Here is a 26,502-nt window from a genome sequence, read left to right on the forward strand (position 1 = left end):
TCGCTCGTGATTTACAGACATTTGCATGTTGCTCAGCGCATTATTGACTAACATTGGTTACCATTCTTGGGCTACTTTTTTCTTTTTAGTGTACGTGTGGGCATGTAAAAGGCATTTGTTTGGTTTTCATTTGTTGTGGTGATTCTCCCATTCAGATTGCACTTTCTGTTGGAAGAACTCAGCTGAAGATCCTGAAACCAGACGTGTCTCAGTTCATTGTTGAGCAGCGGAAATTTGTTGTTGGTGAAATAAATTCAGTTTTAAGATGGTGTTCCAATTGCGTATATATTTATTTTCCGATAAACCAAAGCGTGATCTCGAGGCTTATTCAAGTTAGTGATATATTTGATGTATTTTACTTGCATATGTTCTCAACAAAATTGACAAATCCGAACTGATTTAAAAACTAATATTGCTCTTGGTTGGTTTAAGAGTTGGATCGTTCCGTATTTGGTTTGCTTGTATAGCCAGTATCTCTTGTGCTCTAACAACAATTCCTTAAAAGCCTAAACTTTCGAAACGTAAAATCAGTGGCTTAAATGATAGGTCAACAGAATAGTGTCTTATTGATGTAACAATTGCTTTTGTCTTTTGGTTTCGATCTGTTTTGGGGATCGGTGAACCCGATACGATACGCGCACGCTGATAATTTCCTAAGTTGAATGCTATATTTATAGACAGACAAACGGACTTGGTAAAGCGAGAGGAATCTAGAATCTAAAAACAAAAGTGCCGGCGTGCGCGCCTTTCATCTATTTGATCTGACCACTATCAACATGATTCTCCATTACTTTATTTATCAACTTACTATACAAGCTCTCGCGTCCCCTGCCCTCGTCCTTGACTACTTTTTCAATAATTTTTAACAATATTTTCTTCTGTTGAAACATTTTTGAATACAACTTTAGGCCTAAGTTGATTTCAGCTTAAGTAAATGCTTAGCAGAGAATTTAGCCAACTACCAAAAAAAAGCATCTCAAAAAGCCAGAAATGTGTTAAATGTTTCAATGGGAATAAGTAGGCTGGCAGCTATCTATGTTTTCTGCTAAACATTTATCAACTCTCAAGTATTTATACAAATTTCCAAATCATTTACTTTGGTGTATTGCAAAAATGTGCGAATGTCTGTGTGGCTGGTGTGTGTATAAAAAATTGTTTACTAACATTTCTTGTTTACGTTTAAGCATATATAAATTGTACAATAATGAACTTCCTTCGCATGATTAGCGATTCGTGATTCGTGTATCGACTGTCGATCGAAATGGAATCTCTTGTTGATATCGCAAATGAGAACAGCGACCAAAATAACAGGGATGCAAACCGTTTCTGTGGTTCGGTTTACTTGGTTCTTGGTTTATGGTAATAGTTTTTTAATTAAATGAATTATTCCAATTTAAGAGGAACAGAATTAGTTCGAATGAGGGTGCCCACGAGTAAAATTCAAAATAGAAAATGAAATGTACAATAAGAACTCAACAACTATTGTTTAACATATTCAGGAATGTCTGGAGTCTCGCAACTTTGTATTTAAATTTTAGTTTGGGCCACTGATCGGAATTTTAAAGGATGAAAATTAATTGTAGTATAAAAACTCCAGTATTTCATTTATGATATTAAAATTAATACAAAAAATTTAAGTGCACAAAAGGATAAACCACTGCACAGAACCATGTCTATAAACTCCGAACCCATTTTCCCTCGGCTTGCATCCCTGAAGTAAGTTAGCCAGGCACATGTTGGATCTTCGAGTGGACTGCCACGCCCAGTGTCAGACGTCCTTGGGCGGCTGGGCGGCGGCGGATGAGGAGGCCGAGGAGCTCTTCTGCTGCTGCCTCCTCTCCCGCCAGCGATCGATGGGCGTGTAGCAGCACCGGAAGAAGGGAGGAGCCCTCGTCGAGTTGGAGGAGCTACTCCCGCTGCAGTTGCTCATCTTGGCCAGCGACTCGGCGGTGAGCTCCGTCTGCACCCCACTGGTGGTCAGCCGGGTCTCCGCCTGATACTCGAACTGGTACCGCGGCGGCGGTTGGCCAGGATGACCAGGATGCCCGGGATACCTGGTTACCAGTGGAGATGGCGGTGCGCCAGCCTTGCAGATGACACTGGGCGGCTCCATCTCGTGCAGCTCGAAGCTGTTCGAGCTGCTGTTGGTCGAGGGCCGGAACTCGTGGGAGCTGCTCTCGACCATGGCAGTGCGGTAGGTGGCGGCAAAGTAGTTTGTCTCCAGGTAGTGGCAGGACTCGAACAGGTAGTCGTCGAACTGGTGCTGCGGCAGGATCAAGGAGCTATCGCCCAAAGAGGAGGAGGCGAACCGCGGCCCCAGTCGATGTGACTGCGTGGAGGGCGAGGCTGGCGGTGCCGGCGATGGTGGCGGCATCATGGTCGCCAACGAACTGGAGGCCATCGGCGGCCGCTGACCTCTTTGCTTCATATCAACAATTTCTATTTCTTCTATATCACTAAAACTATTCAACTGTTTCAACAAATAATGCACATCATTTCGTTTCGTTTGATTATCCTCGTCGTGGTGGGGATGATCATCTTCGTCGTCGTCGTCGTCGTGGTGTTGGGGATTCCCCGGATCCAACTGTTGCTCTTCCGTCGCCGTTGCTGGAGTTTTGGGTGCTTGAAGTGTTAATGGTGTGCTGTTGGCAACGGCGCCCGTTCCACGATCCAATCTGGGGTTCCCCTGGAGGCTACTGATCTGCTTGGTCGCATCATGTTGCTGGTGTTGCAGCTGCTGATGTTGCTGCTGCTGCTGGCGACCCATTTCTGCAAGAAAAAAGTTTTAGATGATAAGAAGAAATAACCAATGTGTATCCCAGTCAAATATGATTTAAACGTGATAACCATTTAATTAAATACTCAACAATTGATTTTAAAAGTCTGTCTTGACGTTGTTCGAAATTAATAAGAGAAACGATTATGACTACACCGTTAAACGTGGTTTAAATTGATAATAATTTTGTTAAATGTTAAACAATCTATAATCGTATATAAAATATGAAAATATATGAATAACAAAGTACCGGAATACAAGAAGAATATCTTTATGTCTCAATAATAAATGAATAAATATTACCGAACCTACCGATTGGCTGTTCCAATCTAGACTGTTGCTGGTGTTGCTGCAACTGCTGCTGTTGGGTCACCAACTCCGGATAGGCCAGGTTGAAGCGCTGCTGCAAGGTGGCGCTACTCAACTTGGGCAGACTGGTGGCATAATCCACTGGCCGCTCCAGTGTGGAGTCAATGATGCGATTGAATTTAGCTAATGCACTGCTCGCTGCTGATGAACTGGATGTGGTGGTTGTGACCTTAGCATTAAGTTGTTCATTGTTAAGAGGCACTGTTGTGACGGTTTCTAGGTCCTCGTCCTCGTCGACATCCTCGTCCACATCATCGATATCGACGCCATCGCGCAGCGTTTCCTGCACGTTCAGATTGAGATTGAGGTGCAGCTGCTGGCGGAGCAGCAGGCGGCCGGTCTTCGTCTCCACGAATCCGGGTATATTGGGTGGCGCCAACGCGTCCTGCTGACCGCCGCCACCCAATCCCCCGCGTCCGGCGGCAATCACCGCCGCCGCCCGCTGCTGGGCCGTCGCCTTAGCCAAGTTCTTCTGCAGTATCAGCCGCCTCGACGAAATGATGGCATTATTGTCGCTCCCCGCGATTACCGGCTGTCGCGGGTGGAGCGAGGCCGCCCCTAACTGGACGTGCTGGCGATCGGCGAGACGGGTGACAGCGGACTGCGGGCCTGTTCGCGCGGACATCCGGTCAGCGTGATCACCAGCTTCCTGGATCCGGCCTGGTCGCGGTGCTCGCACAGCCAGACGCCCTGCCACGTGCCCAGCGACAGTTTGCCATCGGTTATCGGGATTGTCAGGGAGCTGCCCAGGAAGCAGGCCTTCACGTGCGCGGGCTGCAAGGATATTTAATTGGTTAATTAATTTTATCTAAGTCGGCCTATTCACACAGGCTGAACTTTAATAAGAGCCTTTTAAATACTAAAAATCCCTACAGAGAAATCATATGAATCGGTGATTGATGATTAATCAAAATCAGTAAATTATAAATGGTTTGTTATTCAAAAGTCTTAATAGATAATTTATAAATAAAGTGCTACCAGTCAAATATTTTTTATTTTAGTTAAAGTTCCAAATCTGACTAAGCTATAACGCTTAAATTTGTATAATTAAGTTCAACAAATTTAAAAACGTTCTATTATAGGTCAATGGAAGTTTTAAAATGTTGCAAATATTTCTCCAATAAAAATTTTATTTAATAAACAGTAAAATAAATGTTTCCCTAAACCTGCTGCTATTATCACTAAGCAAATGATTATAGAAATTTTTGTAAGGTGAGGTTTATAAACCTAATGGAAAAAAGACATTGTCTTGTAAAAAATATACAGTCAATTCAGAGAGGACCTCGAACCACCCAAATACTCACCATATCGTCGGGTCCCTCGCACGAATGCCTGTAGGGCAAGCCTTCGGGAACTATTTTATTCAACATCATCTCCATGTCGTCTCTGCAAGGCAATCGATCAGATTGGATACATTGTCTATATGGCCATCTACTCACCTGACGTCTGGATCCCAGCTTTCGTTTAACGCTAAACTCGCCGAGGTGTGAAGAACTGAAAGCAAAACAAGTGCACATACAATGCCAATTAGTTGTCGGTGGGATTAATAATAATCTTTATAATGATTAGCCCCCCGGTTATTAGACCATCACGACGAGGCGTTGGCTGGGGAGCTGGAGCCCCATGCATTTCCAATTGAGTTGTAACGCTAATTAGTCAAAATGTATTGCCCGAGGCCCACACTCGTCGTGCTTGATAACATAACGTAAATCCATCGCAAGTTACATATATGACAAGACATGATATGATGTGGCCAATTTAACTGGGGAGGATTTTCAAACCACTTGAGTGGAAACGGTTATTAATTTTGAATTATGTACACAACTGTGAGGAATACAAATATTAAATCTTTGGATCTTAATTGACCAAAAAGCTCAAAACATCTTGTAAAATAGTGTTAAGAGTAATGGCTTATAATTATTGGTTAATTTCATGTTTAGATTTAAATGCCTAAGTCTTGCCCTCTGCAACTTTCGATTTTATAATAAAGTTTTATTGGGACTATATATAAATTATATCTTTTAAACTATATATATTTGTTTTCTTTAGCGCAAAAGCTAGAACATTTCTATTAAGATCAAATTTAAAAAGGTTTAAATATTTTTCTGATTTTACAATAAGCAGTACAAAATCAGATAATATTAGTATGCTGAAGATATGGCTTTAATTTTAATAATATATTTTATTGAGTTATTTCATTGTCAAGCCAAAGAAAAATGCAACTAAAATATCAATAAATCAGATTAATATAAATTATAACTGTCTCGTTATGGGTATAATTGCTATTTATCTGAGTTAGCTCTCACATCAATTACATTAAAATATTAATCTGTTTTTGTAAATGACAACCAATAATGTTAAGCTATAAAAGATAATACACTGATAATTCTTGATTTATTGAATTGCGTGTTTTAATTTAGTAATAATTCTTCTTCAAATAAGAATTGAGCTTTTGTTTTTTGAATTTCACCTTATGGATTCTAGACAAACGATCTCGGCTTATTTTTGTCACAATTTTGTCTCGATATGGGATACTTTTTTAAATGTTTTTTCCCTGTGAACAATCAAACACAAACAGCGGGTTTTTCACACAGAAACAGATTTGTTTTGCCAGTTCAAATGAAATTGTTTGACAAATTTATGAGATGACCCGACACAAAAACACGAGCATGTTTGGAGTTGAAAATTAAACAATAATTGCCTACATTTTCAGCGGCTTGCAATTGGCAAACAGCCAACGCTGAAAATGTCAAGCGATTCAATGAAAGCCGACTAAGAATTGAATATTTTACACCAAATGAATTTAGTTTCAATAATACATAGATGGAAAATGTAAATACAAATAGCCGGCCAACACGAGACACACTTGAATTTGCACACTAATTGCGTATTCATGAATAAAAGAGAATGCTGCTGGGAGCTGGAGAAGCTGAGCGAAAATTAGTTTATTATCAAATCCCTGAGATGTAATTTTCCAGGCCCCGAGCACAAACTTAAAATGTGAATATAGACACGCATGTCCAAGTTCCGATTTCAGGTTGGTGCGGTGGGAAACTCACGACCCAGACCCAATTTCTTTCTAAATAATTTCACAGGCGATTATGTCATGTTGAACATGTGTAAATGGCATCAGGAATTTAAATATTACCCATGGAGAAATCTGGGCGTAGTGGTTGGACTTTCGGACAATGCAAATGAAAATGAAACCAAAGTGACATTTGACGCGGGAAGGGACACAGCAAATTTGCAAATTGATTGCAGGATGGGATTTGATTGGGAACGAGAGTGGAAATAGGACGAGGGCGTCGGCGAGGACCTGAAAACATGGCACAATTCCAACACCATCCCTCCTGCATACTGAAAAATGATCACTAATTGTGCCATGGGGGTGTCAAAGAAATCAATTCCAACTGAATTCCAACCGAAAACCAATTCAGATAAGTTTTGTCAAGGATTTTCCAAGCTCTTAACAAGTTTACTGAAAATCTACTTTTAATGAAATGAATATTTGATATACTTATCTAAATTATTTATGAGATATTTTTTGGGATTTTTGATCAATCCCATATCAATCCTATATTACAGTGTATTTGGTATCATAATATTCTTTAAAATTAAATGAAACTAGACAGGTTTCAGCGACGAAAAGATAATACAGAGTGGAAAGACTTTAATACACTTGAAAAAAGGCATTAAACCTCAATCTTTACTTAAAAAATTATTGTTCATAAAAGTTTAAGATTTTTACTGATAAGTATTCTAAGAGTGCCCTCAACCATCGTAATTATACCCGTTACTCGTAGAGTAAAAGGGTATATTGTATTCGTGCAAAAGTATGTAACAGGTAGAAGGAAGCGTTTCCGACCCTATAAAGTATATATATTCTTGTTCAGGATCACTAGCCGAGTCGATCTAGCCATGTCCGTCTGTCCGTCTGTCTGTCCGTCTGTCCGTCTGTCCGTCTGTCCGTCTGTCTGTCCGTCTGTCTGTCCGTATGAACGCTGAGATCTCGGAAACTATAAAAGCTAGAAGATTGGCATTTTGCATGCAGATTCTAGGAGTTCCTACGCAGCGCAAGTTTGTTTCAAAAAGGTGCCACGCCCCCTTTAACGCCCACAATCGCTTAAATACGATTTTAAAAATTTAAATATTTCGGAAAAGTAAAAATGCAGTTTTATTTTGTTTATCAATACCTATCGAAATGTAGAAGAAATTTTTCAAATCGGACCATTCGTTAAAAAGTTATGCGTGATCAAAGTTTCTATCTCCATCTCCCTCGCACTCCCTTTACCTGAGTAACGGGTATCTGATAGTCGGGGCACCCGACTATAGCGTTCTCTCTTGTTTTAAATATGATAATGGTGTAAACATAATTGTGCGTGTCTGCGAAGCGACTTTTTTGAGTGGCATTTGGAGTTGTCCCTGGCTGTGTCGCTCGCATTCCGCGCACATTTATTCCGTGTCCCCTACTTTTTAGTCCGCCCAACTGGCGCATCCGCCTGGAATACTCTCGACTGACACTTTTTCCATTGCACCACACACAAATGGAACGCGGGCAGGAGGCGTAAAAAGGCTCATCCAGAGCGTTAAGCTGGTGGCCAAGCGGAGGACGCCTCTAATATGATTTAGCCATGGGCTTTGTGGTCTCCAACAGGGTAAAGGGAAGGCGGGGTTCGGGGGGTTCGGGTTCTATGTTTGCCTATGGCAGCCATTGCCAAAGAGCCCAGGGCGCTAATAAACGTTTATGCGCTGACAGAAACGTGTTAGGGAATCATACATTTATACTTATCATACCAAAATTTAAATAAAATACAAAAAATGAAAAAGTACCAAACAGAAATTTAGTATGAACTAAGATCTTTATATCAAGAAGTTAAAGAGATATGCCAATTTATACATACAAATTCAATAGTTACTTTTGGTGCTTTCATGATTTAATTCTCTTTTCAGAAGAAGAGTAATTGATAAAAATTCTAACACGTAAGAATATGTTAATAATTTCCAGGCTTTTTAATCCATTTTTTATCCCTTTAAATTTAGTTATTTTTCCCATATGTATGGAGATTAAAAAACTATTTTAAGTTTCTAAATTTTTCCCAGTGTAGTACGCATAGTTAAGTAGCAGGTGGCATCGTTTTGGCCGGCTGTTTAGATGTTTAGTTGTCTGTGTGAGTGGGAGTGGCGGGATGGGTGGCATTTGGTCGGGTTTGAGTACATGTAGCTGGCGTTTACAGGCACTACAAAAGTTGCTAATGTTTTTAAAGAGGCCTTTTTATTATACAAAGTCAAACATTCTGACAGCACAAACAAGCTGGGAGCACACACCCGCACATCTGCATATATATAACCGCATCGAGGAGTACCCCAGTGTTTAACAATGGACTCGACACAACTCAACTTGGCTCAGCTCAGCTGGCTGTGTTCATTCATATATTCATGCAAACACGCACTCAGACTCAGATACGCCCGCACAGCAGCGGTCGACGTCCTAGTTCCAAGGATCAACAGGAAAGTCCGGGGAAACTAAAAGCTATGTTCGGGTTGTTATGTACTTTGAAGTAAAAAACCTTTGTTTCAAAACGAACAAGAATAATTTTAAATTGTATATTGAGGTACAACTTTTTTTATTAATTTTTCTTAAAACCAAAATAACGATATTTTCAGCCCTATAACAAAATATGTAGCATACCTACTGGCGTACATTTTAATGCAAATCAATTAAATATTAATTTCTTTAATTCAAATATATAGGAAATATATAGGAAAATTAACCTCCGAATATTTTTTAATATTGTGATCCCATTTTTATCCCAACCACTGTAGGTCTCCGAATAGCACGTGAGTGTGCGGTAGGTGTGGGTATTACATAATGTTGGGCTGAAGGAAATGCTTAAATTCATTAACCTTCTTATTACATAGCCGTTGAGTTTTTCGCTTATCCCGAGACTGCAGGCCAGAAATCAGAGAACACCGCAAGAAATCGGTGGTGTGGCATGTACACACACACACATACACACAGCTCCCGCCATCCTTTTTAGTGTCAGGTGCTGAAGGACCGGAACAGAACGGAATAAAACTAGTTCAAGCACACCCCGATACGATTGGAAAATCGGAAAAGAGGGCCACAGGCCGGACCAAAAACCTTTGGCGTGCTCGTTTTGCATAAATAATATTGATTTATTGGGTAGCGCAGCATTTTGCGGTTCATAAGCGAGCAATTTTAATGCTAAAGGAGCCGAAATGGCAGAATAAAGGAATAAGAATAAAGAATAAACGGAAGCCCAAAAAGTATGACACACACATGGCACGATTTGTTTTCCTTCCCTCTCCATTTTCCCCCGTTTTGTTTTCCCTCGTTCGCAGTTTCCCTGTCGTCACGAAAGCGAAAAGAGAAATGGCCGAGAACGCCCACACAAATATATCCCTAATGTTAAAGGCTCCCAAAACTCCCGACTCCAAGGAAAAGCCCCCCAATTCAACCCCAATTGGTTTCGCTTTCGCTGGCTGTTGATTTATTTCGTGTTGCTCCTCCACAAAAAGGACACTCCGCCGGAGTCCTTTCCCTTGTTTTGTGCTCTGGCTGCTTTTTCAGCTTGGCTGAAAAATATGCTCGGGTTATAAATTGAAGTTGAGCCATTTATATGATCTTGCGATTATGCAGCAAATTGCTGTCGAGGACGGTCCTCCCACCACTAATATCCTTTATCCTCCAGGCTCCATTGAGTCGGTCAAAGCAGCCTTGAACAGATCCTGCGACATCTTAAAGTGTATGCTTTAATGATGTCCTTTCCTACTAAACATGGATGAATGATAGGAATAAAAGCACTATACTTAAGGGTTCACTAGTTCTAATGCTTTTCTCTTAGGAAATCATGAATTATAAGAGATATATGGGAAAATTTTAAAAATCGTTACAGCTATATCTTTGAAACAGTTTTTTAACAAACCCAATATTGGCCACCAATTCAAAAGAGTTTGAATTGAACTATTGAAATAAATGATGTATCAAATCCTTTTGACTTTTTGGCCAACCTCTCGAAATACAAGTTAATTAGAATAAAGTCCGGCCCATTTCTATCAACTTCGACTTCCTTCGAATGTAACCTTTAAATGTGGGATTAAGTAAGAGCCCAAACAAATCATCAACTGCCCCCCAGGCAATTAGGTTTGCTCAACACACACATACATTTATATATATACATATATATAAATATATACACCGCTTTGGTGATTCCGAGGTCCCCTTTATATTGGGGTTACGGAAACCCCCAATGGGGCATTCTGTGGTCAGTAGGGTTCGGTTCTATAAGCGGACGACCTTTCTGCCGCACATATGAATATTAATAAAAAAAAAGAAGAGAACCAAGTCATAGAGGGAAAATATTTACCTGGCTCAGGTGGAAAAGTCGAAACCCGGGTGGATATATCATTTTTTAGCGTTTCCCTGCATTCCATTACTTTTTGTTGTGTTTAACAAGTTACCTTTACATTTGGCTTATATTTTTGTATATTTGTGATTTGTGTGTCCTCTTGGCCACTTTTCCCCATCTCCGCGCTGTTGTTTCTGCTTTTCCCCATAGAAACAAAAGGGGGAGGGGCGGCGCAAAAAGGGGGGCTATTGAGGTCAATAGTAAAAGACAACAACATATGGCAAGGTTGCTTTGAAATTATTTTTTCCTTTTTTTTTCTCTCGAAATTAACTTTTTTGTTGCTTCTCCTTCGGATAGAAAAGATGGAAATGGGGAGAGGGTAGTATCCTTTCATTTGCTTGCATTTATTTACTAATTTTTTTTTCTGTTGCTTTATTGCATTGAAAGGGGGGCGAAGGGGGTTCCCTTGGTAAAGTGTGTCTAATTAGGAAGTCCTTTTAAGAAAATCAATAAACATGTCTTGACCTCAATTAGATTCCGCTTACAGTTCACAAAACAATACACGTACAGTGAGCACCCCAGACAACAAACACGCACACAACATGGGTGGCGAAAAGGGGGTTGGCCAGGGGCAAGGGGCAGGGACACACGTGCTTTTGATTTGGCAAAAAAATAAAGGAGAGAACAAGAGCGAGCGAGAACGAAGGTTCGTAATAATAAAGACTTGCCTGCAATGTGCTGGCTAAGACGATTTGTGTGGGGCACACAACAAAAAAATTGGTAACAGCTAAAAGCAAAAACACAAAAAATCATAAATTTAACTATGTTCTTTTGGTTCCTTAACTGGCTTTCAAACCATATCAAATAAACTAACACTTAAAATATTGTCAAAAAGTTTTTACGGTGTGGATTAAAGAGTGCTTTAAAATCTATATAGATTGTTTTAGTTGTCAAGAACAAATCTATCTAATCTTTTCGTCATAAATCTTTAAATAGCTTGTATTAAAACAACTTAAAATGATAATAATTCTTTGAGATTTCTTCCTCACAACAAATTATCGAATAAAATTTGGAATACAAAATGTTAATTTATTCTTTATAAACGATACAAAATATACTTAGTACATTTGACTAAAGGTGTGCCTAACTCAAATGAGTATTGAATGTACTGAACGTGTAAAGATAAAATAAAAGGACAAAGCTCCCTTAAGTCTTATAAAATTGAAAAAATAATATTTCTTTCTGTGCATTAAGGGGCTGGCGGGGAAGTACAAATGCCGGGGGGTGCTCAAGAAAGGGGGGCTGGAAAAGTTCGCCTCGAGCATTCACACGCCATAGCCACAGACCATGACATGCAGACATGAGCGACGACTGCGACTAAGACGACGATTGCTTTTCACTTTAGTCAGGCCAACTCCCAGCTAACCCCCCTTCCCCATCAGCCCCCCCTCCCCACAACTGGCGCTTTATGATACGATTTTATTTATTTGCCCGGGACAGAGCGGGACGGGAAGAGAGAGAGAGAGAGAGGGAGACGGAAAGCCGCAGGATGGAGGAGCGCGTCCTGGCATTGTAATGCGAACTGTCAACAAGAAGCTGCCTCCAAGGCAGCCAACTACGGAGGTTGTTTCTCCGTTTGCACTGCCTTCTCATTGCCTGAGTATCCTACTCGTCTACACTGAGAAAAATACAGTTTAATTATAATTTATAAAGGCGTTATCAAACCACATTTGTTTACCATACAAAATTAAAAAACCTTAAAGTTCTTATAAATGTTAAAATTATAAAATGTTATTTAAAAAATTTTAAGTTCTTACAAATGTTAAAATTATAAAATGTTATTTAAAAAATTTTTTTTGGTAGAAATACAAAAGTCCGGAATATATGAAAAGTTAGTTAAAAACTTATTTGTAAGAATTTGTTCCTTAAAATGGAATTCTAATTAAAAAAAATTGGAGTTATTTTGTTGTAATTAAATTACTAATCCTTGTTAAATATTTTAAAATGTTGCTTCTACAGTCAGTTAGAAAATGTTAAGTTTTTTCCAGTGTGTCTGCTGTTAGAAAGCGGGGATTCCACACGGGAATTAGTGTGCAAGGAGCAGCAGTGGCAGCGCACAAAAAGAAATACTTTGAGGAACTGCAATCCGGAGATTATTTCGAATGCATTCCGAGGAGAGGAATATAAAACTTAAATAGGGAATCAAATCGCATGGCGTGTGATATGTGTGGACGTCCTGTCAAGCGGCATATTGCACTTAAGGATCTCAGCTTGAAAATGCAACTATTAATAAAACATATAAAAATGCCTTTCACTTTGACTTTGACAATTTACTTTGTTGCACTTTAGCTAATAACAAAAATCCTAGAAAACTTATTTAATTTTAAATGACAACTATTTTTTAAAAGAACTCTAGATAAAACCATCATTTACGGGGTCACATCTCAATTCGGAGTTCCCTCAAAAGTCCAAGCAATTATCTCCGCTTTAAATTTGGAGTACTCCACGCAAATGTGGGTCATCGTCACAGCCACACGTTTGGGTCACACAAAAGTCAGACTATTTTCGGATGTCAATCGCAATTTTTGGGGCTCCACCAAAAGGCACAAAGGAGTGACCAGGCCAAGTCAGTCAGTTTATCTGTATAGTTTAACCCAGTTACTGGGGGCTAATACAAATGAGCAGGGGCAGCAGCCCCTTCAAATCCTGCAAATCCTGTAAGTTTTGGCTGCTCCTCTGCTGAATCCAACGACAATTTGTGCTGATTTGGTATGCAAGTTCTACATTTCGCTGTTTGTCCAACTGAACTTTCAACTAAATGCAAACGCCTTGGCCATAGCAAGATTCCCCCGGAGAAATACAATCCCCACAAAGAAAATGTAATGCCAGGAAACTTTTCCCAATGCCTGAGTTTGAATACCCTAATGGATGGCTTTTCCTGATTGAGTACGTAGTATGCACATTATTTCCAGGCCAATCTACTGTTTAGTCGAGAGGGGTCTTCGAAGTGTATAAATCGGCAGCGATTCAGAATAAGATGGATGCGATGGAAATGAGGGAGTGGCAGCCGAAATAGAAGAGATTTTCCAGCTGTTCCCCACGATTAACTGACATTTGAGCCCTGAATTTTGGATAATCATTTGGGAAGGCGAGCAGAAAGGTGCCGAAGATGTGCTAAATGGCTAAATAATGACACCTATCCGCGAAAAAACAGTATTTGAAAATTGGAACTGAATTTGTGGTACAGCATTTTAGGCATAAGTAGTTATATTAAGCAAAAGGAATTTTAATTTCAATGATATGTTTGTAACGCACTGAAGGCAGATTTTCGATCCTATAAAGTACTTATATTCATTATTATTATTTTACTCTATGTATTACGATTTAAAAATACAGCCTTGGAACGACTGCCAAAAGGAGTAATTATTTTTTTTTTGTAAACATACAACATTGCTTGGTGTCCACACAACATTTGTAATTTTCCACGCTATTGTATGTGGTTTAAACCTTAAAAAAGTCCTGTGGATAGGCCACTTTTATTAATGGAATGCCACTTTGTTACACATCAGATTTAAACTATCCGCTTTGAATCTATTTTTGTTGCTTTCTAGCTTGCCGAATTGTTTAGTTACGCTCTGTGGTCTACTCAACATTTTAAATCTATTAGATTTTGAATGTAAGTTTCATTTTGAATTTCTACTTAGCAAGATGAAGATTACAGCAATAATCCTATTGGCAAATCTTTGCTACTGTGAGTACCTAAAAGCACCTAGTACTACCTGTCATTAATATAACATAACTCACAGCATCAAGTTACAACTTAGCCGAAGAGAATAATGATCTAGTTAACGCGCAACTACAAGATGCTGTTAATAAGTATCGACACTTATCCACTGGAAACCGTGAAATGGCTCAGTGGACAGAAGAACTTTACTATAATATTCGTAAGGGAGAAAACTTTCTTCAACCGAAAATGCAGGCACTGGTTAACTTTAAAGCATATGACAAGAAGCGTCAAAAGTTAGAAGATACAATTACAGAACGCATCAGCAAGGCCAAAACCCTAATTCTCATGAACAAAGGAGGTAAAAGATGTGTAAAGTTTTACCAGTTGCAACAGCACGCACTCGAAGGCGGTTACAAGCTGTCCAATGCTAGAAAGCAAAGCATTATAGCCGAAAATAATTTAGAATGTCCAAAGAAATTAAGTGAGGACTATGATGACTATGACTATAATTTCTTTAACTATTAACTTTTGACCGGCTATGACCACACCTGATTTGCTCAAGAATGGAGCACCCGTTACCCGCTTTTTTTTTGGGATCTTTAGAAATAATTCGTCAATACACGAAAACAAGGTCCATCCTTGTGTGGCGTGTTCAATAAACTTAAAAAAAAATAACTATTATTGGAAATAAAACCAAAGATTTTGTATTAATATATGTGTATCAATACACACAAAACTATTTTCAATGCCAGTCATATAATAGCATCTCGAATCGTTTGGTTTTGCTCCTTTACTTTTTTAGGCTTATATGACTTAGAAAAGTTAGCAAGGGAGTTTAATGCTTCAAAAATTAACCTTTATATATTTTAGCTGGCATAATATATATAGCTGCCATAGCACATTGTCAAAAAATAATAAGTATACTAAATTCCTTGCTTTTCAACTTGAGATATAGATATTTTTACGATTTTAATAATATATTTTTATCTTTAACAAAATCGGATAACTGTTTTATTAAGAGGCCACAGAAAAGATCCGCAAATTTTGTATACTCGTATACAAAAGACTATAGAATATAGATTTCCTTTACCTTTTTTTTTAGGTATAAGGAAATAAAATAAACATTTTAACAACATTCTTTGCAATTTAATAAAAATTTTCGAATTCATAAATTTTGTGAAGATCTCTTAAAATGAGTTGATATTAATTTTTTTTGAAATCGTTGAAAACGAAATTAAATTTGCTACTAAAAATTTAGTTAGATGTGGCAATAAAAACACGACTCACTTTGCATGTGGCATAGTCCCACGGAGAAGTGCGCCAGCTCCGGCATCTGTCGGAGGATCTCCTCGGTGACCAGGTGGACGCCGCGGTGCTGCGGCCTCAGGTTGATCTTGCGCTGAAACCAGGCGGAGCCGATCTGGAGTCCCACGATCGCATTGCCATCGGCGCCGGCTCCGGCGACGGCGCCACCTCCTCCGCGTCCGCCGCCACCCCGGTGATTGGCCGAGGCCATGGTGCTATTGGAGCTGCTGCTCCGGATGTTGCTGTTCCGGCTGACGCTCTGCTTGACCCCGCCTCCACCGCCACCGCCTCCTCCTCCGCCGGCGCTGCCAGCTCCACCGCTGCCGCTGGTCGCTTTCGTTGTGCCGGCGTGTGGATTACTGCTGCTACTGCGACGTCGCTGGCCGCTGCGTCCGCCGCTCCTCTGGTGGCCTGGAGCAGTTCCTGATCCCGCTCCTGCTCCTGCACCCGATCCCGATCCTGCAGCGACAGCAGCAGCGGCGGCGGCGGCGGCAGTCGACGTCGATGGTTTTGTGGACGACGTTGTGGCTTCTCCGGTATCCGGACGCACTCACACCTGGCACACTTTGTACACTTTGCACACCTAACACACTTGGCACACTGGCAGGACTCAAGGACTCGAGGACGAGCACTCGACTCCCACAAGTTGTTGACTTTGCACTGGTTTCACTACGGATTGGCTTTCACTTTTTGGCCCTTCGAACCTTTTAGCCCGTTTAATTTATTCTATGTTATTGCCACTTGTTTGCGTTATCAGCAACTGCAAAATAGAAAAGAGATAGGAAAAAGTTTGTTAGTAATGGAAAACTTTGCCAGCCTTTCCAATTATTTAAATTATTTGTTGAACCACATTTTACCTTAAATTAGGAATGACAAGAAAATATATGAACCATAAACACAATTTTAATAAGAAATGCATTGTATATTAAATAAACACAGTCATTTTGAACCCTGCGACAATAGTCAAAGTAAAACCCTTTCTCAAGCAAATGACCAATTAAATTTAAAAGTTTATTTGCTAGGTCTTTTTTTAATATTCTGATAGTTTTGTATATATAGTAGAACAAAACAAAGAACTTAATGGAGCAGATCTCTTTCCCAAGAAACCTTTTATGGTTGCACACACTCTGACTAATTCGCATAAATCTAATATTAGTGTTTGGGCGGTGTTGTTTCTGTTTGGCTGTGTGTGGATACATCTCAATTAGTAGACGCTACTGGGAGTACGGGGAGCGCCCACAATCAACAAGTTTTTAATTGCCGAGCGCAAACAGCAAACAAGATTGTTATGGTTATCAATATGCCAGAGGTGACCCCACAAAACATGTGCGAAGTAGAGAGTAGGTTGCTCCATATGTTTGAGTATGGACTTTATTTTCACTTCCCTAAATGGTTAGGTTTTTGTGTGCATTTTTAAAAAACTATTTTCATATTAAATTTGGATATTATCTATTATGCATGGGCAGCACTGCGTATGAGTGATTTTGCGCACACTGCGTATGAGTGTTCATTACATTTTAAATAAAAGAATTTGTAAATAATATAGGTCTTCTAGATTATTTAATTATTTTATGTGTGGCTTAACATTTATCTCAAATTAAGGGAATTTAATTAAACATGTTAAAAAAAATAATAAATAAATTATTCTGAATACAACAATTATAACTTCTACTATTCTATATATATTAGTTTTTAGGCAGAAAGCTATACAAAATTTATTTATAGACAAAATAAGCTAAAATATGACAATATTTTTAGTTTAAAAGCAAGCTAGAAAAGAAAATAGGTTTTGTATAATATTAAAGTGAATGTTTACGTTTGAAATTTATATTATTATTGCAATGGATGTATTATTAGAAATTTAATTTTAAAACTGTTTGTAAGCTAATCTTTAAGTCAAAATGTAATCTTTTAAAAGTTGACATATATTTTAAGCTCCTTCAAAGAAACTCCGCAGAAGAAGTCACACGGCAGTCGAAAAGTGGAGTAAAATGTGAGGCGGCATAATGAGCACGTGTCGACCCAAGTGGGCCAAAAGGGGGTGGGGCCAGGGGCGACAAGGACATGGGATTGTTGGCCCGGGAAAGCGTTCGTGCGAATTGGAAACAGCAGCTAGGAAAAGGCACGAGACGGTGCTGGATAGACACCCATTGCAGACACATGGCATCAAGGAAAACGCTGTTTAAGAATCCTTCTTCCTTCACACATACACGCGCAACTCGCAAGTTGAGTGCACTCACACACACATACACACATAACGAAGCAATCGAAATGCATTTGAATCGGGGGAAACGTGGAAAATGGGTGAGGAAAACGGGAGCGAGAACATGGAGATGGAAGCCACAGCTGCTGCAAAAGAAAAACCACGACGAGTGTGAGTGATTTCGGGTGTCGGTATTTGGGTAAGCAGTAAAACACTAAAAAGAAGAAAAGAAAAAAAGAAAGGCTCAGGCACACGGACCCAAAAAAGAGGTATCCCTCACCACACAAAACGATTTACACGACACTAAAGGCGGTTGGGAAAAGGGGAAAAGCTGCCAAATAGAGATGAGCTGCTGGGAAAGGCTAAGGGGTTGCAATATCTGGATTAGGTAGTCTTTCTTCTCAATTTATCCTGAGGAAAAAATCTCTTGTAAAACATTCCTCCTCATATACAATTTATCTCTTTTCGAAAGTATTTTTGTTTTTTATAGTAAAAGGTGCATCGAATTCTTCAAGTAACTATTAAGAGCCGATTTACTATTATATACTAAAATGCATTACGCGATAATTTTGAGTTTTCTAGGTTGATTGTTGTAAAGTATCTTTGTATTTTGCTAAGAACATTTTTACATTGTAAATTTAATTGAAGTTTAATCGTAAATATATCATTTATATTAATTGTAATGCCTCCTTTGTTTAATAAAAGTTCTTAAGTATTGATATATAGTTCAAACTATTAAAAATGAGCTAAGAATATTTTGTTTTTAATCTGAAACCCGTCAAACTTACTAAACATGAATTGTTTTATGAAATAAGCTCATGAAATTGTGTAAAGTTAAGGAATTTGAAAAGCGTGCGCACATCTCTGGAAAACTGAAATGAACTGAGGAACCAAAGGTGTGTCATCAGGGGTGGGGGTAAAGCAACAACTACAACAACTACATCAACAACAACCACAGCAACTACAACAAGTACAGTGGGAAGCGCGTTGAGGCCGCGGCCAGGTTAAGGTACTTTATTCCTTTTACGGGGCCACTGTTCAAATTTGCATATGCTTTAAATATTTAATGTAATTCAAAAAGAGGAGACAACAGCGCCAACAAGAATCTGGCAATTGGACAAAGCCCGGCTCGGGCATAATCCAATTGGACTGGCAAACACACAGCCCGCTCTCTCTCCAGTTGGATTCACAAAAAATAAGCCGAAACAAACCAAAAGAAAACACATGAAATGCTCGCGCTTTTGGCAAAAAATCAATTTTCCATGTGATTGCCAAATGCAATTTTTTTTTGGGGAAAAGTAAAACATGGCAAAAATTGCCCATTTGATCAACACTTTAACGCATTTTTTGCGTTTTTTGTTCTCCTAATTATTGACATAACAAATGTGGTGGAGCTTCCACCACGCTATTTTACACAAATACACGCACACCATGAACATTTTGATGACAGCACAGCACACGCGAAATTCTCTAAAACAAAAAAACAGAGCAACCAAGAAATTGTGGGGAACTTGAAATTAGGCTCGTTTTGTGCCGGGGAAAATCGGGAATCGAATCACGTAAGCATAAAACCTAAATGCACTTAATTACATTTAATTTGCCGAGCCTGCTGCGTTCCCTTTTGTTTTATTTTACGACCGCCTTCAGACCGCATCGAGTGACTTGTGGGGAGAGTAACCTTTATAGAGCCACCGACTTTTGGCGTCGAACACACTGCGCTGTCACTTTGGTTCGACGTCGAGTTGGAACTGAACATATGATTGGATCCCGAGGTGAAATGTGCGAGGCAACGGCAGTAGGTTCAGTCCCCCATAAGCCACGCTTGCGCCAGAAGAGCACAGATGTAGGGGGCCCCCAAAACCAAAATTCACCATCCCGCGCTTTTTAAATTATTTTATACGTAATTTAAAATCCATAGATTAACGAAACTATTAATTTAAATCGGTCTTTTATAAATACCAGAATTTCTTTACCTTTAAAATTATTTTTATTTGTATAGAACCAGATCGCTTTATTTGTAAAAAAAAACAGCTGTTGTTCCAAAATTCCCTATTCTAAATTTATATATCTTTTATCATTTATTGTGAACAGTACTAATGTATCTTATTTTGTATACCTTTCTAATTTATTTTAATAGTTTCAGTAAAAATATGTTTAGCTAACTTAAAATATTTGTCAACTAATCACACGATAGTCACGACGGTGCCATTGGTTCGACGTCAATAGTACTCATACACGTTGCCGATTTAAGTTTTTCAGTCAAACCGCCTCTTTTGGTTTGACCGCTCTCCAAAAAGTCCAAAATGGAGAGAAAATTTCCCAAATCGGGGCGCGCATTTAAATCTTGCTAACGGCTTTTAACCTGCCTTATAAAACTGATAAAACTAAGATACTTCTACAATATTTTAAGAAAGCAATACAAATATTTTAGCTATTTTAAATGGCTCTTTATATTTATAACAATGTATTTTTTTTAAATATTTTTTAATATAATACAATTTGGAGTATATAATTTTTAAATGTGAACCACAAGAAACAAAATGTCTGTCTAGAAAGTTGCCTGTTTCGCCTACTCTATTATAATTTTGTAAAAAACAAAACTTTAGAGCCGTGAAGAATTCAACACACCATCCACGTGAAAATCCAAGGGAAATGGCTCAACAAGTCACCAAACTTGTATTGCAACCTCAAAATGAAAACTCTGAACACTTCGAACCGAGAGAGTTAAAAATAATTGCCTCTCTATTTAAAGATTATGTGGAGTGCTGAGAGTAATGGGGAAAAGTATTAAAGAGGAGCAATAAATGTGGACAGGTCGTAAGTATTAAGTATTAGTAACTTTCATAAATACCTCAGAGATGCTTGGATACCAATTCACTAGCCCACATTAATGTTTAAGAGTTCATATACTTTTAAACAGAAAATTATCCTATCTATTGGATAAATATTCCTTAAACATTATTGCAACACCTTAAAATACGAATTCTAACCGAACACAATGGACAATTTCATTTATTCAGAAATTGTTCAGTACATGCCTTAAAAATCTTAATTTTTATTAAACTACGATAAAACAGTTTATTGTTTAAATTTAAAAATACCCAGTAAAAATAATCGCAAAAGCAGTTGGTATCTACAGGAAGCTGAAGCTTAAATAAAGTTTAGGGAAGATTTGGCTCTTGTCACCTTGAAATCTAAAGTTGTTTTTTAGATTTTTGTAAGTATAAATCATAAAACATAAACAATTAAATTATCTTTATATATGTGTTCATTTATTATTTTGCAACTTTATTTATAAAGCTATTTGAATAAAGCTAAATAAACAATTTTGGGTGGCAGTGTAATTGATAGTATAAATTGAAGTAAATTTTTAAAAATTCAAAGCTAAAATAATATTTATTTATATTTTCTAATGAAAATCATTATAATTGTGGAAAGTGGAGTACCTCAGAACTTGAAAACTTAATTCTAACTCATTTTATGTAAACTAAGGTGTTTCTTACAGCTTAGTTTACTTTTAATCTAAATCTAAAAAAAATATTGAATAAAGAAAATAATGTATAATGTATTCATTGACCAACTATCGAGAAAAGGATTCAATAAAGGGAAGCTTTTTGAGAAACTACATTTTTCGAACAACTGGGGAATACCGTATAGTAATATTTAAAAAAATAATATAGAAATATATTAATCATACATTTCTGTTGTAAAAAGGAATATTTCACGTCAATGATCCATATATTAAGTCTTTAAGATCATCCTAAATGATATCGAAACATTTTCTTAAAAACATCCTCATTATATTTCGTAAAAAATTGTTATGTCAATTTAAAATTCTAATATTATTCTTATAAAATATGTAAAAATTGACATTTTACCTATCTAAATTAAATATTTTGCTTATGTTTATAAAAACTATTTAATAAGGCAATTAAAAAGGTATCTTTTTGTATCCAAAATTATTATTATTATTTGTTTGTTTTTATTTTTGTTGTAAAGCTATAAATAGATTACCAAGGGAAACTATAGTAAGCTTTACGATAATTTTTATGTTTAAAATCAAAATGAAATATTTTTTGGATATTCTGCATATTTAAATGCTCTCTTTTTTAATTTTGTAAAGAAAAATTCCTTTTGTACACTAATGTCAATCGAATATCGATTATTTGGCGGCGATAGGCGTGCAGCGTTTGGCGGTCAAAACAAAAGCGCTCGATTGTGCATTCTATTTACACTGGTTTAGGGTTGAATTTGGATTTGGAATTGGTTTTGGATTCGGAGATGGAGATGGAGGATCTATGTTTGGCGTGTGTGGCTCGAACAAACGAAAAGCGGTGCTTACTTTGCTGATTTGGTGATTATTATTGATTTGTGGATAATATGCGTCTAATTGCAGTTTGCAGTGGCGCTTGCAGGTGCTGAAGAGATCTGGGGGATTCACAGTTCGCAATTCACAGCGTGGGTGGGCGCGTAGTATGCTGGTAAAAGTGCTGATGCTGCTGCTGCTGCTGCCCGGGAATATTGCCAACGCCGGAATCGCCGGAGTCGGAAGCGGAGACGGAGACGGATTCGGAATCGGAGCCGGAGTCGAGATCTCTGGGCATTTTGGGGCCTACGTTTTTGCCTTATTTTTGTGGCAACAGAATGGCAACAAAAACAAGAACTACGAATCGGCTCTAAATATAACGTCTGTCGTTACACTCGTTACTCGTTTTGTTTTTTTTTTCTTCTTTTTTTATGTGGCCAATTCACAGAATGTACATTTTTTACACCTTTCACACACACCCACGCACTTTACGGTCACGCTCGCACATTTTGGCCCGATTTTCGCACACAGCGTTTTGTTTTTGTCACCGCAAATGATTTTCTTTTTTTTCTCTCCTTATTTTCCCCGACTTTATAGAGGTGTATGCATATGCATATATATATCTATATATATATATATATGGGTTAGCTGGGGGCTTTTACTCGGCCCTCCTTGATTTTCGCTCAACAGATTTGTGATTTGGGAATTTTTTCAGCTGCAAATGGGTGACTCCCATTCGGAGCCACATGGCCACATTTTTTGCATGGGGCATTTTTCACAGCTCTACACACTCCTTCCTCGAATGGGGCGTGTCGGGGTTGTCGGGGTTTTCGGGGGCTACGGTTACGGGCCCAATTCTTATGGCCTTTTCGCCTTGTCTCTGCCTCGTTTTTCAATAAAACTTCATGGCCCTATTACATATGTACTCCGCACACACTGGCACACACACACACACACTCTCACAAACAGGCCCGTGCCCGATTCAATTCGATTCGATTTCGATTCGATCCGAGGATAATACTATGGCGAGGATAATACTATATACGCTGCCATCCGTTTCAGTATCTCCTCTATTCGATTTTCCCCCAATTTTCCTCTGCTTGGGTTGGCTGCCTTCTGCTTTTTTCCAGCAACTATTTTCTAGATTTTCTCTGCATGCCTTTTCTGCGACGAGCGCCACCGATGTGCCACCGAACGAGAGCCTGAACTGAAACTGATTCGGGGATAGCACATATTTTGTTGAATGAGTAGGTGAATGAGTGCTGCCCCACTCGTTTGGGTAACGGGAATGGGTCCTGCGCATGCCCCAAGAAAAACCAGCGAGTGCTTCTTGGGGCACCATTGTGAATGATTTGGGTACTGCCACCTGGGAGTTCGTCCTGCCAGGTGGCGCCCCTATTCGATAGGCAATTAACGGTTTTTTGAAATTACCATTCATTTTTCTAAGAATTATAAAGAACATTATTTTCAAAATTACAATTTTAAAAATATATAATTTGTAAAGTTTAAAGTTTTCGTTAGCGTCCTTTATTGTATAGAATAGTTATGCTGAGCAGCCGCCAAAAAATATGCAATGCTTTACTACAAACTCTACAATTTATGGTAACCAATTGCTTTTATTACAAGCCATAAATGTTGCCGTACCCAATTATTATCTGTTCTTAATAAATTAACGTGTTATGTTCCAATATTAAGAAAAAATTATTTGTTAGATTTACTAATGTAGTTCATTAGTAACAAGGGGCTTTCTATTAGGAAATATTAAAATTACTCTGTTGGTATACATAAACTTAGTTGGAGTTTTGATCATCTATAAATATTGGTTATTTTAATAAATGGATATTTCAAATTATTGGTTCTCAAAAATCATTGTGTTAAACAATTACAAAACTGAATTTATTACAAAAAAGTGCTTATAACTGGACTAGTTTTTAAAGCCCACTTTATTTCAATCAACTCGAGTAATTGCAATCACAAAATTCCCGACGCCAACCCCAAAATGTCACAGTCATTAGGCCACATTCCGGCACCTCCTAATCCCGCCCAGACTTTTGCAGTTACCATCTCAGTGAGCGGGGAAAGTAACCGAACCAATTGGGTGTGACCAGCAGGTGGCCATGCCTCGTCTAATCTAACTAACCATATGCATGTTGTCCTTTGTTGGGGGAGGACTCTCCCGGCCCCGATTCCCCAGCTCGTCCTGCGTCCCCGATCCTGTCGGCATGTAAAGCGAGTCGGTCTTTATCCTGAGGCACGCGGCACCGCACCCAGTTTCTTGGATTCGAGTCGAGTTTGTTGTCATTTTCGTATTCATATCCACAATGGACGAAGGGCTGGTCAGGGACGGATTGCTAAAAAAGGGCAGTTTATGTGTATATTAAACCAAATAAAATTAGCATTGGGAAAGCAAATTATTTAAGCTAATCTATATTCCCTCACCAAAAAAAGAGTATTAATAGAGCTAAAGCTCTTTCTTTTTAAATAATTTTTGATATAAATAATTTCAAAATATATATTTTGAAAATAGTATTTGAAAACCTTAGTTGTGATTTTGAAAATGTGATTGGCCTAAAGTGATGAGATTGAGATCCTTCATTGGAATGAAATCCATCCCTGCATCCAGTAAAATATCTATCATTACCTTTTTCACGTTCCAGCTTTCATTTGTCCACGGGAGGGGATGGCTTCTTTGTTTGTTATTTTACAAGTTGGCCATTTTGCCGCCGCATGTTTACACCCCCGCGAATTATTCTTTTTCTTAAAAGGGAGTGTGTGGGGCCGCGCCTCCCTTACCAACGTATTTGGTGGGCCAGGCCGAATCGGGCCAGTTCTTGGGCCATCAGTCGCAGTCGGAACTGGATTGGCAAGGCAGCCGGACGTACTACGGGAGCAACACGGCGGTTCCAGCACCTGGCAGAGCTCATAAATCAGTCGGAAAATGGATGACGATACGGACATCTTCAAAATCGACCCGCGCGAAGTGTGGCTGGAAAAGGAGGCCATTGCGGGCTTTCGAGTGTGGCACATAATAGCCGCCGTCCTAGGCATTTTGATGTTAATTAGTGAGTAGAAAAAGGGGCAGATATTAGGGGAACCATCTAACCGCACCGATCGCGCAGTGATTATGGTATGTTGCTGCATTCGCTTCCGGATTCCGCGCACCAAACAGGAAATCGAGGCGGACTACCAGCGCAAACAGATCACCAAGAAGTTTCGCGAGAAGCTGCAGCAGATCAAGAACTCCGAAATGGACGACATGGACCTGATGAAGGGTGAGAAAAGTGCTCTGCCATCTCATTACCACCTCATGTACACACACATACGCATACACACCGCGTAGAGGTCCAACTGTGTACCAACTGTCCCAGTTTCGTTGTCACCCTAATGCGAGCCAAGCCCTTTTCCTGTCTGGTGCTCCTCCTCATCCCACCCACCATCCATTTCCCTCCCACACGAGCTCACGCATTTGTATATACAAAATGATAAACGACTCCTTCAGCTGGCTCCTCTTGTTGCACGCTAGTTAATGCCACACTGAGGAAAACAGGCTATTTAAGGTCCTTAAAATTAGTTTACTACTAAAGATTAGAACCCTTTAAAGCTATAATATACGATTTTAAAATTCGGGTTTAAACATTAAGGAAGTTATAATTCCTAAACCAAATTATAAATTGAAAATTATTTAATCTACTACTCTACCATAAAGTAATCGTTTTCAAACTTGTTCTTGATCTTATACTGTTTGTTTTGAAGATTAAATTTGGTTCTTATTCGAATTATACCAAATATTTTTATAATTGGTATTATTTAAATATCTTTTCTCAGACGAGTTGGTTTTTGTCTTAAGAATTACTCCAATGTCCTATTTAATTCTCTGTTTAGTTATTACTAAACCTATTCTTGACTTAGCAATAATTTTTTCCCAGTGCCTAGCGTATTACTCACTCTCTCTATCCATCTCGCCCCGCCGCTTCTCTATCATAGCACTTGCTTATATCAAATTGGAACAGTACGATGATCCCTAAGGGCTCTGTAAATTCACCCGCACACTGTACAAACTATCGGAAGTACTTAAGCAGCAAACTCTCTATCGCAAAAAACACTGCCAATGTAAGTAGCACAAGCCTAAAAAATATTAGACCCAAGTGTTTTCTCAGATATAACTTAGTTTATCCAATCATTACTTTCAGTTTGTGCCCGCATCCAGAGCGATTATCTGAATTTTCAGGCTAGCATGGAGAGCATGAATGAGAAGCAGAATGTTAAGTTTAAGATCTAAGTGCCTTCTTGAAAAGTGTTTAATGCGTAACTGTTATAGTATTGTGCAGCTGAGATTGTATCCTTAAGCGAATTGTTAGTAAGATAATGCCTTAATCTATGCAATAAAAAGTTAATAAATAAAAAGAGCTAAAAGTACACAGTAACTTAAAGCTATAAATGAAAGAG

The 26,502-nt window shown here is 38.7% G+C and overlaps 3 protein-coding genes across 3 annotated transcripts; 2 read left to right on the forward strand and 1 right to left on the reverse strand.

Moving 5' to 3' along the window:
- Positions 1–266: 266 nt before the first annotated feature.
- Positions 267–15,766, reverse strand: LOC108052106. The gene is given in 6 exon segments (XM_017134432.2): positions 267–2,769; positions 3,089–3,661; positions 3,664–3,919; positions 4,450–4,531; positions 4,585–4,639; positions 15,530–15,766. Coding segments are annotated over 6 exon segments (2,196 nt in total). The 5' UTR covers positions 15,759–15,766; the 3' UTR covers positions 267–1,768.
- On the forward strand, positions 14,216–14,839 carry LOC108052105. Its single transcript, XM_017134431.1, has 2 exons — positions 14,216–14,266; positions 14,322–14,839. Exons 1-2 carry the CDS (start codon positions 14,224–14,226, stop codon positions 14,765–14,767), a joined length of 489 nt encoding a protein of 162 aa, XP_016989920.1. The 5' UTR covers positions 14,216–14,223; the 3' UTR covers positions 14,768–14,839.
- A 9,157-nt stretch (positions 15,767–24,923) lies between the features above and the next one.
- LOC108052109 (transmembrane inner ear expressed protein) lies at positions 24,924–26,499 on the forward strand. The gene is made up of 4 exons (XM_017134435.2): positions 24,924–25,118; positions 25,176–25,328; positions 26,041–26,166; positions 26,247–26,499. The coding sequence occupies exons 1-3, from the start codon at positions 24,995–24,997 to the stop codon at positions 26,079–26,081; spliced, it is 318 nt and encodes a 105-aa protein (XP_016989924.1). The 5' UTR covers positions 24,924–24,994; the 3' UTR covers positions 26,082–26,166; positions 26,247–26,499.
- The last annotated feature ends 3 nt before the right edge of the window (positions 26,500–26,502 follow it).

This window comes from Drosophila rhopaloa, unplaced genomic scaffold (genome assembly GCF_018152115.1).
Source record: "Drosophila rhopaloa isolate 14029-0021.01 unplaced genomic scaffold, ASM1815211v1 contig_2, whole genome shotgun sequence".
Taxonomy (NCBI): domain Eukaryota; kingdom Metazoa; phylum Arthropoda; class Insecta; order Diptera; family Drosophilidae; genus Drosophila; species Drosophila rhopaloa.